Below are 15,516 nucleotides of genomic sequence, written 5' to 3' on the forward strand. Positions count from 1 at the left end.
CCCTCCCTTCCCTCTCCCTCTTCCCCATATTCTTAGGTTATAACTGGGTTATAGCTTTCATATGAAAGCCATAAATTAGTTTCATAGTAGGGCTGAGTACATTGGATACTTTTTCTTCCATTCTTGAGATACTTTACCTAGAAGAATATGTTCCAGGTCCATCCATGTGAACATGAAAGAGGTAAAGTCTCCATCTTTCTTTACGGCTGCATAATATTCCATGGTGTACATATACCAGACCTTAGTCTCTTGAATAATTCTATATAATTTAATTGAAGATGGTAATATGCACAGGGGCTTTGTTATGTGGAGAATGTACAATCCCACCCAATTGCCAGGTCCGCAAATTATGTTACTGAATTCTGACTATTTTGTTAGAGAGCCAGCATAGGAATTCCCATTTAGCATCAATCCTGGGTCCTAGGATCAAGTAGGGAGGTAGGTACCTCCTTTCCTTGCTTTCTGATTTGAAATGAAATGGAACATAGAAGCAGTTAAAACTGCTTCATGTCCAAATCCAAAGGCCATGGTTTCTCTTCGTCCATATCTCTCATAGACTCATCTCCCAGAAGGAACAATGACTCCTGATTATTGAGGATGGGAAACAGTACTGGCTAAGCATGGCCCATGCCCCCAAACATTCTCTCTTTAGGAAAGGCCTGCCCTGCGGAGTCTCTCTCCTAATCTTCTGAGGGCTCTCCTTTTGTACAAAAGAGCTATAGTTTCCAACTCTGCTTATGTCTAGCTTTGTAAATTTAATCTGGGGAAGGAGAGAATTAGAGAGTCCTATTGTGGCTGTAGCTCTAAGCTATATGACCTACTATTACTATTAACTTCATCAGTATTTAGGCTGATTTTTACTTCCTTCTGTCTAGCTTTTGTGTCTTCTTTCTAAGTTAATTCCTCACTCAGAATGCGGAAAGGAGGCTGATTAAATATCATCTGTAACCACTTCCATCAGTCAAGCCTCTCCAGAAACAATTTACCCTATTGGTTGCTGTATAACATCTCTCTCTCTCTCAATGGAGTATATCTATAGTATTTATGTATGTATGTCTGTATCTATCTATTTATAAATAGATGTATATAAAGAGAATATCTATAGTATACCTGTAGCATATATACAGATACCATATCTATAGAGAAATTTGTTTTAAGGAATTGGCTCACATGATTGTAAGGGATGGCAAGTCCAAAATTTGTAAGGCAGGTGATCAGTCTGGAGATTCAAGTAAGAGTTGTAGTTTTGAATCTCAAATCAAAAGGTCAGGCCAGCAGGTTAGAAATTCAGACAGGATTCTATGTTATAGTCTTGAGGCCAGATTCTTTCTCTGCAAACTCTTTTACCCTTAGGCCTTTAACTGATTGCATGAGACCTACTACATTATAATTTGGTATAATATTCTTTATTTAAAGTCCACTGATCATAAATTTTAGGCACATCTATAATGTACATTCACAGCAACATCTAGACTAGTGTTTGCCCAAAGAACTGGATTTCAAACTGACACATAAAATTAGCATCACAGTCTACCCTTCATTATCTTGGTATCCATATACATTTCCTTGTACTTAATCTCCAAATAATGACAATAACAAAGCTATACTTTCACCTGACATAGTATAGCCAAACTGACAGATGAAATGAGCACTTGCAGAACTCTTCCTCAAAGCTCTATTTCTATTTGACACCACCTTTTCCTAAACATACTTGAGCTTTCTGTGCCTTCATGTCTTTTTTTAATGCTGTTTCTCTGGCTACAAAGCTGTTACCCATCCTCTGCTCATTACCTTCTATTCATCATTTAGTATTCATAGCAATGAATTCTTTATTCTTTTTTTTTTTTTTTTACTGTTATTTGCATTTATTTTATATTGCATTCATTCCCATGCCATAAGTTTTTGTTTCTTGTGGGATATCTTTTTCTTCTGTGCTACCTCTTTTTCTGGTTTGGGAACAATCTGTTCCTTTTCAGTAAGGATCATCTCAATGTGGCAGGGGGAGTTCATGTATGGGTTAATGCGACCATGAGCTCTTTAAGTTCGGCGACGCCTCTTGAGTGCTTTGTTCACTTGGATATGCTCAATGACCAAAAAATCTACATCTAAACCCTTAAGTTCAGCATTACTCTCTGCATTTTTAAGCATATTCAGCAAAAATTCAGCACTCTTTTTGGGCCATGGACCCTGTATCCAGCCCCACTTTTTGGCCTGGGCACACCTACCAACTTCACCATTGTAATGTGGGAATGGTACACATTATTTCTTTAAGGTGGCATCCTTCAGATACTTGGTGGCTTTTTGTATATGCATACCCTTGACAGTCTGGGCAGTTTCACATGTGTTCTTAAAGTGAACACGAAGATTTGAGCCTCTTGACTTGCATGACTTTGTGGGTTTTCTGGGTCAAGTGAATAGTGAACCATTTTCACAGATCACGTCAGGCCGCTAGGGGAAGAGCACAATGAATTCTTAATGAGTGTATTGTAAACTTGACCATGAATTTCTACAGCAGCAATTTTAAAAAAGAGCTTGGTTTTGGGCCGTGCCTGTGGCTCAAAGGAGTGGGGTGCTGGTCCCATATGACGGAGGTGGGGGGTTCAAACCCAGCCCTGACCGAAAACTGCAAAAAAAAATAGAGCATGGTTTCTGAGTAAAAATTGAGTGTAACATAATGGTATGTCCAGGTACCTGTCAGGAAAGCAAAGATACATGATATATTATAAGCTATAATCATTTAAAAACATATGTCAGCTTTGCAGATGCTGCTGCTTCCTATAGTTGTGTGTTATCAGCCATGGTCAACCCTAGCATGTTCTTCAATATCACTGCCAACAGCGAGCCCTTGGCTGTGTCTTCTTCGAGCTGTTTGCAGACAGAGTTCCAAAGACAGCAGAAAACTTTCATGCTCTGAGCACTGGAGAAAAAGGATTTGATTATAAGGGTTCCTGCTTTCACAGAATTATTCCAGGGTTTATGTGCCAGGGTGGTGACTTCACATGCCATAATGGCACTGGTGGCAAGTCTATCTACAGGGAGAAATTTGAAGATGAGAACTTCATCCTGAGGCATACAGGTCCTGGCATCTTGTCCCTGGAAAATGCTGGACCCACCACGAATGGTTCCTAGTCTTTCATCTGCACTACCAAGACTGAGGGATTGGATGGCAGGATGTGGGCTTTGATGAAAGAAGGCATGAGAGTTGTGGAATCCATGGAGGGCTTTGGGTCCAACAATGGTAAGATCAGCAAGAAGATCCCCATTACTGACTGTGGACAACTGTAATAAATTTGACTTCATGTTTTGTTTCAACCACCAAACCATTCCTTCTGTAGTTCAGGAGAGCACTCCTCTACCACATTTGCTCGCAATATCTTGTAATCCTTGTGCTCTCACTGCAGTTCTTTGGGTTTCATAGTTTCCTTATTCCTCTCCATGTCTGGCTGGATTGCAGAATTAAGCTTATGATTATGAAATAAGAAGTAAATAATAAAAAAATAAAAACATAATGTTATAAAATAAATCTTATAAAATGGGCCATAAGCTACTCTTATATTGATTACATGAGGAACCTCAACAGAAAACAAGTTGTGTGTGCATGTGTCTGTCACATAAAAAAATAGACCTGTGCTTTATAGAATAGTGTCCATTTAAAATATGAATGCTAAATAAGCCATATGCAAAAACATTTAAACAGTAATTATGTCATATGCTTTATTAAATTTTGGAAACAATTTTGGGGACATGCTAAATTATTTTATGAAGCTTCCCAGTATATTGGCTGGCATCTGCTTCATTTCTGGAGAGGGCTTTTGGGGCTATGTCACGACATAGTGGAGAAGGTGAAAGGGGTAGCAGACTGTGGGGAGAGGGCTGTGGGTGGTTTCTTGTTTTCTGTATTAACTTCTGGAGAGTATTGGAAGTATTGGAATCCTTCTATGGATTTCTACTTAGGCCTCTGCACTGTGGTGTGGTCCCACCAATAACCCTCCCTCCACCCATCCTACCCCTCCCCTCCCTGTCCCCCTTTTATAGCCTAAGAATATGTAGGGCTTTAAAAAAGATGTTCTTTATCAAGTTGAGGAAGTTCCCCTCTGTTCCTAGTTTACTGAGAGTTTTTTTACAAAATCATAACTGGATGTTGAATTTTGCGAAGTGTTTTTTTCTGCATGTATTGATATGTGATTTATGATGGATTATACATATTGATTTTCAAATGTTTAACTAGCCTTGCATACTTGGGATAAATCCCACTTGGTTGTGGTATATGCATTGTTGAATTCATTTTCTAATATTTTGTTGAGTTTTATATTTAAAACTCATGAGAGATATTGGTCTGTAGTTTTCTTTTTTTTTTTTATTAATTCATAGCTGTGTACATTGATATGATCATGGGGCATGGTCTGTAGTTTTCTTGTCTTTGGTTTTGGTATTAGGGTTATGCTGGCTTTGTAGATGAGTTAGAAAGTATTCCCTTTGCTTCCGTCTTCTGGAAGAAATTGTACAGAATTGGCATAATTTCTTCCTAAAATGTTTGTAGAATTCACCAGTGAACTCATCTGGGCCTGGTGTTTTTGGTTTTGGAAGGTTATTATTGCTTAACTGTCTCTAATAGATCTATGGGCATTTTCAGATTATTATTTCTGGTGTGAGTTTTGGCAGATTGTATCTTTTAAGGAATTGGTCCACTTAATCTACATTATTAAATCTTTTGGTAGAGAATTGTTCATAGTATTCCTTTATTCTTTTAACATCCACAGGATCTGTCCTGCTTTCCACATCGCTTATATTTTAAAAACTAAGTTGATATCTTGTAAAAATAATTCCTGGCTGTCATTTAGAAGCAGTATCGGTTAATACCTACTGTGAACATCTATTGTGTACTGAGTCTATGACAAACTTTCATTTCCGATATCATTAATCTGTATCTTTTTTTTTTCCTCAGTTAGCTTGGCTTGAGGCTTATCAATTTTAATGATCTTTTCAAGGAAGCAGTTTTCTGTTTCATTGATTTTTCTCTATTGATTTCTGTTTTCATTTTCATTGATTTTTGTTTTGCGCTAATTCTTTTCTTTTCTCCTGCTTACTTTGGACTTTTTAAAAATTAAAAAAAAATTTTTTTATTTTTTTTTTTTGGCAGAGTTTCACTTTGTCACCCTAAGTAGAGTGCTATGGTGTCATGGCTTAAACAATTCTCTTGCCTCAGCCTCCCAAGTAGCTGGGACTATAGGTGTCTGCCGCAACACCCGGCTATTTTTAGAGACAAGGTCTCACTCTGGCTCCGGCTGGCCTTGAATTCCTGAGATCAGGCGATCTGCCCACCTCTGTCTCCCAGAGTGCTAGGATTATAGGTGTGAGCCACTGAGCTGGGCCTCTTATTTTGGATTTAATTGGCTTTTCTCTTTCTAGTTTGCTAGGTTGGAACCTTAGGTGATTGATTTTAGATCATCTTTGCTAATGCTGTAAATTTCTCTCTAACGACTGCTTTTGCTGCATCCCATGCATTTTGATTAGTTGTGTTTTCATTTCCGTATATTTCAAAATACTTAAAAATTTCTCTTGGGATTTCTTGTATTGAATTGTGTTGTTAAATTTCCAAGTATTTTAAGATTTTCCAGCTATCTTTCTGTTATTGATTTCTAGCTTAATTTCACTGGCATGAGAGAAGACATATGATTTCTATTCCTTTAAATTTGTCAAAATGTGTTTTATTTTCCAGAATGTTGTCTGTCCTGTTTCTTTGTTTCTCCCTTTTCCCACTCCTGATTTCCAGGCATATTTTTTGACTGGGCAACCACTCAAATTTATTTAATGTGTATTTTATGTTATTTTTTCTAATTTTTTTTTTGGTTTGTGTGCATGTAATTTTAATATACTGAAGTAATTTTATGCCTCATTATATTTCTTCCTTTTTTTCACATAGCACTGTACCTCTAAAGCTATGTTGCTTATAGCTAATTCTTGACTTCTAACTGCTATAAAGTCTCCCCCACAATTTGTCTATTTACTTTCCTAATGGTAGACACCTGTTTTGTCTCCACTTTCCCAACGCCAAAAGTAATAGTATAATGAATGTCTTTGTACATTCCATCTGATGGACCTGAAAGAGGATGCTTTGGGGCTATATATACCCGGGACCAGATTTGCTATGTCCTGTGGACATATATACTTATTCTTCCTAAGTAACGTCTTACTGCTCTCCAGAATAGCCACAGTACATGAGGGTTCCTAAATCTCCACCTCCTCAGTAACACTTAGCACCATCCAGCTTTTTAATTTTTGCCAATCTTATAGATGTAAAAAGATATATCACTGTTTTAATTTGCACTTCTATGTTTAGTAACTGGTTTGAGCATCTCTTCACATGCTCAGTGGTACTTTGGATTTTCTCTTCTGTAAATTGTCTGTTCTATATACCTTGCTCATTTTTTCTGTTGATGTTGATGCCTTTTTCCTGTTGATTTTCTGGCATTTATTGTATGTGGTGGTTAGCTATATTCTCCCACTCTATTCTAGATGTTGCCCATAAAGAGTAGGAAGTTAGGGCAGATGATAGAAGAAGGGGAGTTGACAAATTATTTTCAGAAGGCATTTGAAGTTGGAAAAGCATCATTATGGGAGGTTTAATAAGCTTTCCAAAGCACTGTCAGCCTAAAGTGAAGGGAATAATGTATGACATCTGAGAGTGTGAGCTCTGGAGTGATTGGTACTGGAGTTTGAATCTTAGTGCTATTTATTTGCCAAGTATGTGTCCTTGAGCAAATTCCTAAACCAAGTTTCCATATCTGTGAAAGGGGGGATAGAGTAGAACTGACTTGTTGTAAGGTATAATTGAAATAAAATAGAAAACACGTAGAAGAATTGGCTCAGAGTAAAGCATCCAAAAACATGTTAGCTGCTATTATTATAATTCTGTTGTTGCTAAGAAAATTATATAAAGGGATCAGGTAGAAATTATTGGGCAAGCATAAGTAGAGAGCAATGAAAGATAGGAAAGGAAAAAGTCTGGTCAAGTAAGAGACTGCATATCACTTCTTGGTCATTTTTAAAATTTTTATTTTTTGTAGAGACAAGGTCTTGCTATGTTGCCCAGGTTGGTCTTGGACTCTTGACCTCAAGTGATCCTTCTGCCTCAGCCTCCCAAAGTGCTGGGATTACAGGATGAGACACAATGTCCATCCTTCTTGGTAATTTTTAAATTCTTTTCTCTTTGCTTTGTTCTTGAGTGCAAAAAGTAAGAATTGGACTGAGTACTATTTTCTACATAGAAGGTAATAAAACTGTGAATGACTCTAAAACTTATGCTCAAAGTTTAAAACTTAAGTTAAATTACAACTAAGATAGTAAATGTTTACCAAAGGCTCAGGGTAGAGGAATTGGATCCCAAAATGAAAGAAAATATGAACTTGAAGTTGGCTAGTTTCAAACAGAAATGAGGGAAGAAAGGGAGTGAAGGAAAACAAAAGGACAGAAGGTATTCACCCAACCATGTGGAAAAGTGATTGCCATTCACAACTGGGCCAGCATTCAGAGAGCATCCACTGATATTTATAACTATTTACTTTGATACAACATTTCTATCAAAAAGGTTTTGTCCTTAGTGTTTTTTGCATGGCGGTCTTTACCTCTTTGTTCCTCAGACTATAGACAAGGGGGTTCAACATAGGGATCACCGTGGTGTAGAACACAGAGGCCACATTCTCCTGGGCCAGGGAACTGCCTGTAGAGGGTTTTAAGTACATGAATGCTGTCGAGCCATAGAACATCCCCACAGCTGCAAGGTGGGAGCTGCAGGTGCTGAAGGCTTTGGACTTGCCCTCTGTGGTGCTGATCCGGAGGATGCTGGAAAGGATGAAGGTGTAAGAAACAAGGACTGTTAAGCTGGTGACTATGATGTTGAATCCAGCTAAAAGGAAGACTGTCATCTCAATATCATAGGTGCTAGAGCAGGAGAGCTTCATGAGAGGGAGGATGTCACAGAAGTAATGATTGATGAGCTGATCACAGTAGGGCAGTTTCAACATGAGGCCAGTCTCTATTGTGGAGCCAGTGAGTCCCATGGTGTAGACGATGGCCACCAGCAGGGAGCAGACGGGATGAGACATGGCGATGTTGTAAAGCAAAGGGCGGCAGATGGCGACATAGCGGTCATAGGCCATCACTGTCAGCATGTAACACTCAGCAATGACAAAAACAAGGAAGGAGTAGAGCTGCGACATGCACCCTGCATAGGAGATGACGTTGTTCTCTGACACGAAGTTCACCAGCATTTTCGGGGTAATGACAGAAGAATAGCAGAGGTCCACAAAGGACAAATGTCTGAGGAAAAAGTACATGGGGGTGTGAAGCTGAGAGTTCAGACAAATCAGGGCAATCATGCCCAGGTTCCCTACCACTGTGACCACATAGATCCCAAGGAAGAGGAGGAAGAGAGGGAGCTGGAGGTCTGGCTGGTTTGTTAGTCCTCCTAGAATGAACTCTGTCACTGCGGAGTGATTTTCTGCACCCATTCTCTGCGTGGAGGCCTGTGGAATGAGAGAAGAACCTCATGATAGGCTGCTCTTGGACTGCTTGGGGAAGCTAGTGTTGTGTCTTTGGTGCCAGTTGAGCCATGCTGGGCTCTTTGCTGATGTACCCTCCCCTCACTCCTGCTCTTACTGGCAGGAAGACCAGCCCTGAGTGTTTCAAAGATCATGAAGATGAGAGGAAATGGTCCAGATATGGATCTTTTACCGTGCACATGTTTCTCAAACACCCTAGAGTAATGTTTCTCAAAGTATATTCCTGGATCAGGATTATTGCCATTACCTGGAGATCGTTAGAGATGCAATTGCTCAGGCCTCCCCCCACATCTACTAATTAGAAGCTCTGGGGATGGAGCCCAGCAATCAGTGTACTAACAGTATACTGTCCAGTGATGCTGATGCATGTAAGGTTAGAAAACCTGTACCCTATACACAATAAGCAGTATATTTCATATTTTATAGTTGAAGATGAATTTTGCTTCAGAAATGAGATTTCGCTGTAATATATGTAATTCCTAAATAATCACTGAATGTGAATGCGTGAATGCCTGTCAAAATTGATGAAATGTCAATTGACGAGGTAGTTACAAGGTATATCATTGAGTGACATGTCAGTTTTTATATCTGAACAATAAAGAAGTTGGTAATATCAATTTTAAAAGTAGTAATAAATGTAGCATGAGATAATTATGCATATTTAGAAATCTTTTTAAAATACTCAATTCCTATTACTAGAAAAATATAAGTTGTCATTAAGTGTCTGGATTTGCTCTTAGTTTTTCACCATACTTGGGGTGCTAAGGCATTGGTTCTCAGTATTGGCTATATAATATAATCACCCGGGACATTTAGAAATTATTGATACCTGGATTCTACCCATAGGAGTTTGGATTTAATTGATCTGTGGCATAGCCCGGTCACTGGCACATAGTGTCCAGACTAAGTGCTCAGTAACTATTATTTTCTTATCATAATATCAAACCGTGCAATTATTACATCTCTAATGACAAAGTATTAAAATTGCATACATGTCTCTAGCAAACATGAATAATCATTGCTGGATTCAATACATATAGATGTCCTCATCTGTGGAATGTATTTTTTTTTTTTTTTTGAGACAGAGTGTTACTATGTCACCCTCGGTAGTTGTCACAGCAACCTCAAACTCTTGGGCTTAAGCTATTCTCTTGCTTCAGCATCCCAAATACCTGGGAGTACAGGTTCCCTCCACAACACCCAGCTATTTTTATTTGTTGTTGTTGTCATTGTTGTTTAGCAGGCCCAGGCCAGGTTTGAACCTACCAGCCCTGGTGCATGTGGCCGGCACCCTATTCATTGAGCTACGGGTGCTGGGCCAAAAAATTTATTAAATTTTTGAATATAGAGGGAACATATTATTGGATGCATTTAAAAATATGAAGGGAATATGCAAGCATTACAATAAATTAAAAATGTAAATAAGCCAAAATTAAAAAAACCCATTTTCTGCTAGTTGGTAACTAGCAGAAATTACTAAATTCACTAACACTAGTAGTGAATATTCTAGATTTTTTCTGTGTATATATTTACATATGTAGATATGGATTTACATATATAAAAATATATGTATATTTATAAAACATTTTATAATCTGACAATATTACATAACATTTTAAAATGTAATTATTTGATTCCTATAATAATAATAACTGGCACTAATTGTATTTCTTTTTAAAGAAGGCGTCTTTAAAATCCCTAGGATGTGGTGTGAAGACAAAATCTGCATTGCATTATAAGTTTTATATGTTAAATTATTGCTAGTGAGACATTTAACTTTATAATAACTAGTAGCAAAGGTAGCTAAAATTTTGATCATCCATAATCTGAAAATTCAAAATCCAAAATGCTCCAAAAGCTAGATTTTGAACACTGACACGATGTCACAAGTGGAAGATTCTGTACCTGACCTGTGTGTCAGGTTGCAGTCAAAACAAAGTCAAAAGTGTTTCGTGCACAAAGTTATTAAAATATATTGCATAAGATCACCTGCATGCTATGTGTATAAAGGGGTATATGAAACTGGGGGCTCATCTCCAATATATGCATATATTCCAAAATCTGAAAAAAAATTGAAATCCAAAACACTCCTAACGTTTCAAATAAGGAATTATTTCCATTTATTACAATGGAACTAGAAATGCATTATTTTCATTTGTTACAAAGGAGAATTTGTTTTCTAGATAACAATAGATCAAAAACACGTATAAATCTTCTTTTACCCAACTGCTGCCTCTTTTTTGTTTTTTTAAATCATAGCTGTGTATCAATTTCTGCCTCTTAAAACAAGGCAGAAATACAGGAAATGCACCTTATGAATAATTATTGTAGATAAAAGTGTCTTACAAAGTTTGGAGTGACCACCTAGGACTGAACATAGTACAAATAGGAATGTCATTGTACACAAGAATCCTGGATAGCACTGATTTAATTTTCACTCTCATGATCCTGTAATAATGTAAGATCAGCAAACACAAACCGCATATTTCCTATCAATTACTATGATTATTCCCGCCAGTGTTACCAAACCATCAGAGGCTCAGGATTACTGCTGAAGAGAACACAGCCCACAGAGAAAAAGCACATAGAGGTCAAGGTAAACATACTGTTGTAAGTAGCCTGCACTATAAAGAAGAGTTCATAGAAGAAACGTGTTTCTCATACAGTTGCTCTAAATCTGTCATTAAATACCTGTGCTGAGGAAAAATGGAGCACAATCTCCTGGAAATTGCACGGGAGGCTTTGGTTTCAAAAATTAGAAAATGTACGAACCACATGGATTTTAGTCCTAAATTTACTCAAAGGGGCAGCATAGTCATGAAAAACAGATCACTGAGGTTGGGAAGCTTTGGATTGTCTTTACATATATATTATATGGCAGAATATCTCCTGGGGTTTAATCACTCAGGAACCGGGGTCCTCACTACTAGAGTAATTAAGAGTCTTGGTTTACACCTGCTCTGTAAAGCCTGTTTTGTCTCCCGGGTGTGTAATTTTTCCTTTATTGGTAGAGTCCTCTTGCAGCTAGGTAAACTTAGAGTTTAATGGTAGCATTGGAATATTCTTCTACCAATGACCCTGGCACCACTATCATCACCACCATCTTGATTACGATCTTTATCACCATCACCACAACCCCCTCAGTCACTGCCAACATCATCATCAGTTGCTAACATGGTTGTTACTTGTCATTAGTTATTTGTGATAACGCAGTGGACTAACTTATTTTCAAGGATTTTGAAAAACACATTCAAATATCTTACCAAAATAACTATATGGTTTTAGTGAAGGAAAGTTAAATTTGTAAACAGTGTTGATTTTATAACCCTGCTACTATCCCTGTTGACTGCAGAGTAGAATGGGGTCGGAGGTTGAAGAGTATATGAACTCAGACTCGTAAGAATTCTTCCTTCATATAGGCTCATAAGGAAAGTATGTCCATAACAAAATTTACTATTCAAGATATAGTCAGTATTTTATTATCCATAAATGTATTGGTAATGAAGATTTTTAAAAATCTTCATTACCAATAAATAAACTTTTTATCTTGAGACAATCGTAAGGTCAGTGTAGGGAGATCCCGTTGTATCCGTTGTGCAGTTCCCCCCCAACGAGGTACATCTTGCAAAATGATTCTACAACGTTACACCCAGGATATCCACACTGGTACAATCCATTGATCTTATTCAGATTTCCCTAGTTTTACTTATATTTATTTGTATGTGTATTTACTTCTATGCAATTTCATCAAATACATAGGTTTATGTACCCAATACCATAGTTAACATAAACACATAACACTTTTGTTTTCTAATTTTCAAACCAATAGTTTGGTTTCCTGTTATTCTCCCACGGTGACTATTTATTTTTCTTTACTATCATTATAAACTCACTAATCCGAACATATTTTATGTGTGTCGATCCATTGCAGTTATTACCTTTTAATCATGTTTTTCCATTTTTGGCCTGCGGAATTTTCTCAGTTTGTCTCTGGAGTCTTTTTGGCACAGTGCTAACAGTCTCAAATGCCTTCCTTGCTACCTGCTATGACAAGATGTTCTGAACTCACTTCACACATTTCATTCTTCAGACCTGGAATCAACCATCTCTCCAAGAAGCTTGGTTTCTTTTTGTTTTTTGAGACAGAGCCTCAAGCTGTTGCCCTGGGTAGAGTGCAGTGGCATCACAGCTCACAGCAACCTCCAACTCCTGGGCACAAGTGATTCTCTTGCTTCAGCCTCCTAAGTAGCTGGGACTACAGGCGCCCACCACAACACCCGGCTATTTTTTGGTTATAGTTGTCATTGCTGTTTGGCAGGCCCAGGCTGGATTCAAACCTGCCAGCTCTGGTGTATGTGGCTGGCGCCTTAGCCGCTTGAGCTACAGGTGCTGAACCAGAAACTTGTTTCTTTTAGTGGGGGAAATGGTATTTCAAGAACACGAATCAGGTGAGAGAAGGGCTTATGGTTCTGGCCTGGTCACTGTTTCTACATTTTTTTTTTTTTTTTAGAGACAAGAGTCTCACTTTATCACCCTTGGTAGAGTGCCATGGCGTCACAGCTCACAGCAACCTCCAACTCCTGGGCTTAGACGATTCTCTTGCCTTAGCCTCCCGAGTAGCTGGGACTACAGGTGCCCACCACAATGCCTGGCTAAGTTTCTACATTTTTTAAAACAGAAGTAAGAAATTTGGTTACTGCACAGTTCTCAAAGGGTCTTTCCCTTTTTCCTTCTTAAAAATATTCCAATTTTACTCGGATACGTTTTAATGTTCATTCTAGGGCAATTTTCTTAGGGATAATGATTCTTCTTAATATGTCACTTCAAAAAATTTTTTTTAACACTAGGAAGTTTTTTGACTTATGGTTTTTATTATTCTCTTCTCTTGGTTTGGATTTCTCTGTCATGGCACCTACTGTATGTCAGTTAGAGCTTTATCCAGTGTCTACATTTGCTGCTTGCCCATAAATCCTTTATATTTCACGTCTTTCCCCCCTATTTTCACCTTCTATGTATGTTTATTTATCTGTTGTGCTTATTTCTTTTCTGTTACTCCTGGTTCGGTCTTAATGTTTGATAATATTTTTCTCTAATTTCTTGGGTTCTATTGCTTAATTTATGATTTTTTTTGTAATTCTGAGTTTTATTGTTTTATGTCTTGTATCATTTTTTAAAATTTCAAAATCTTAAAGCAGTTGCATACCAATCAGGTGGAGGAGGTGGTCAAATATGGTTTTCACACACCTGGTCTAGCCAGACAACTGACTATGAGAAAACAAACCATTGGAGGACTATCCCCCACCTGCTGTTGGTATGGGGCTTCAAGGGGATTAAAGAAAAGTTTTTGTTACATGCATACACTCTATAATGCTGAAGTTAGGGCTTTCAGTGTGACTCCATCAGAGCAATGTACCCAACAATGTACCCTTATAAGTTTCCAATGCTCTTTCTGTGTTTTTGTACCATGTACACCCATCGTTTAGCTTCCACTTACTAGTGAGTATGTGTGATGTTTGCTTTTCTATTCCTGTTATACTTCACCTAGGATAATGGTCTCCAGTTCTATCCAAGTTGCTGCAAAAGACATTACTTTATTCCTTTATATGGCTGAGTAGTATTTAGACTACTTTATACTCCATGGTAGTTTTCTATTTTCTTCATCCATTCATGCACCAATGGGCCTTTAGGTTGATCTTTGCAATTGTGAATCATGCTGCAGTAAACATTTGAGTGCAGTTGTCTTTTTAATAACATTATTTCTTTTCCTTTGAGTAGATACCCAGTAGTGGGATAGCTAGATCAAATTGTAGGTCTACTTCTAGCTCTTTGAGGAATTTCCATACTGTTTTCCATAAAGGTTGCATTAATTTGTAGGCCTACCAATCGTGTAAAGTGTACCTTTTTTTCCACATCTATTCTATTTTTTCCCCACATCTATCTAGTATCTGTTGTTTTTTGACTTTTTTTTTTTTTTTTTTGTAGAGACAGAGTCTCACCCTCAGTAGAATGCCATGACGTCACACAGCTCATAGCAACCTCCAACTCCTGGGCTTAGGTGATTCCCTTGCCTCAGCCTCCTGAGTACCTAGGACTACAGACGCCTGCCACAACGCACAGCTGTTTTTTTGTTGCAGTTTGGCCAGGGCTGGGTTTGAAACCGCCACCCTTGCTATATGTGCCCTGCCCACTGAGCCACAGGTGCTGCCCTGTTTTTTGACTTTTTAATAATGACCATTCTGACAAGGATAAAGTGGCATCTTTACTTTGGTTTTACTTTGTATTTCCCTAATGATTAGTGATATTGAACTATGTCTGTTGGCCATTTGTCTATCTTCTTTTCAAGAATTCCATTCATTGTTTATTGCAGCTCAATCCACAATTGCCAAGACATAGAATCAGCCCAAGTGTCCATCAACCCATAAATGGATTAACAAACTGTGGTATATGTATACCACAAAGTACTATTCAGCCATAAGAAAAGGTGGAGACCTTACATTTTTTGTGTTTACCTTGGTGGAGTTGAAACACATTATTCTTGGTAAAGTATCCCAAGAATAGGGAAAAAAGTACCCAATGTACACAATACTAATATGAAACCAATGTATAAACAACTACATGCCTACACGAAGAAAAACACAAATACAGTCTAGTGAGGAGGAGGGGAAAGGAAAGAATGGGGAAAGTTGAGGATTGGTGAGTTGTCAACATTAATGGGCAGGCAAAGAAAAGCCTTCAAAGAGAATGAGACTGGAAAGAAGTAATTGGAAGTTGGAGGAAAATCAGAAAATCCGTGTGCCTTGAAAGTGAAGGAGTCAATACTATTAGGTAAAATGGCATCAAAAAGTATTCACTGGATTTAACAACATCTGATTTGATTTATTCAAAAACATCATGGAATAGGTAAATCAGGTTTAATTATTGTTGTTTTACGGGAGGGGACATACCAGGTAAAGAA

General features: G+C 37.9%; 1 protein-coding gene and 2 pseudogenes across 1 annotated transcript; 1 reads left to right on the forward strand and 2 right to left on the reverse strand.

Moving 5' to 3' along the window:
* Positions 1-1,881: 1,881 nt before the first annotated feature.
* Positions 1,882-2,426, reverse strand: LOC128587198 (60S ribosomal protein L17-like; annotated as a pseudogene).
* A 341-nt stretch (positions 2,427-2,767) lies between these two features.
* LOC128587204 (peptidyl-prolyl cis-trans isomerase A-like) lies at positions 2,768-3,285 on the forward strand (annotated as a pseudogene).
* Positions 3,286-7,580: 4,295 nt separating this feature from the next.
* LOC128587197 (olfactory receptor 8A1) lies at positions 7,581-8,510 on the reverse strand. Its single transcript, XM_053593116.1, has one exon. It carries the CDS (start codon positions 8,508-8,510, stop codon positions 7,581-7,583), a length of 930 nt encoding a protein of 309 aa, XP_053449091.1.
* Positions 8,511-15,516: the final 7,006 nt, after the last annotated feature.

Source organism: Nycticebus coucang, chromosome 6, assembly GCF_027406575.1.
Source record: "Nycticebus coucang isolate mNycCou1 chromosome 6, mNycCou1.pri, whole genome shotgun sequence".
NCBI lineage: Eukaryota > Metazoa > Chordata > Mammalia > Primates > Lorisidae > Nycticebus > Nycticebus coucang.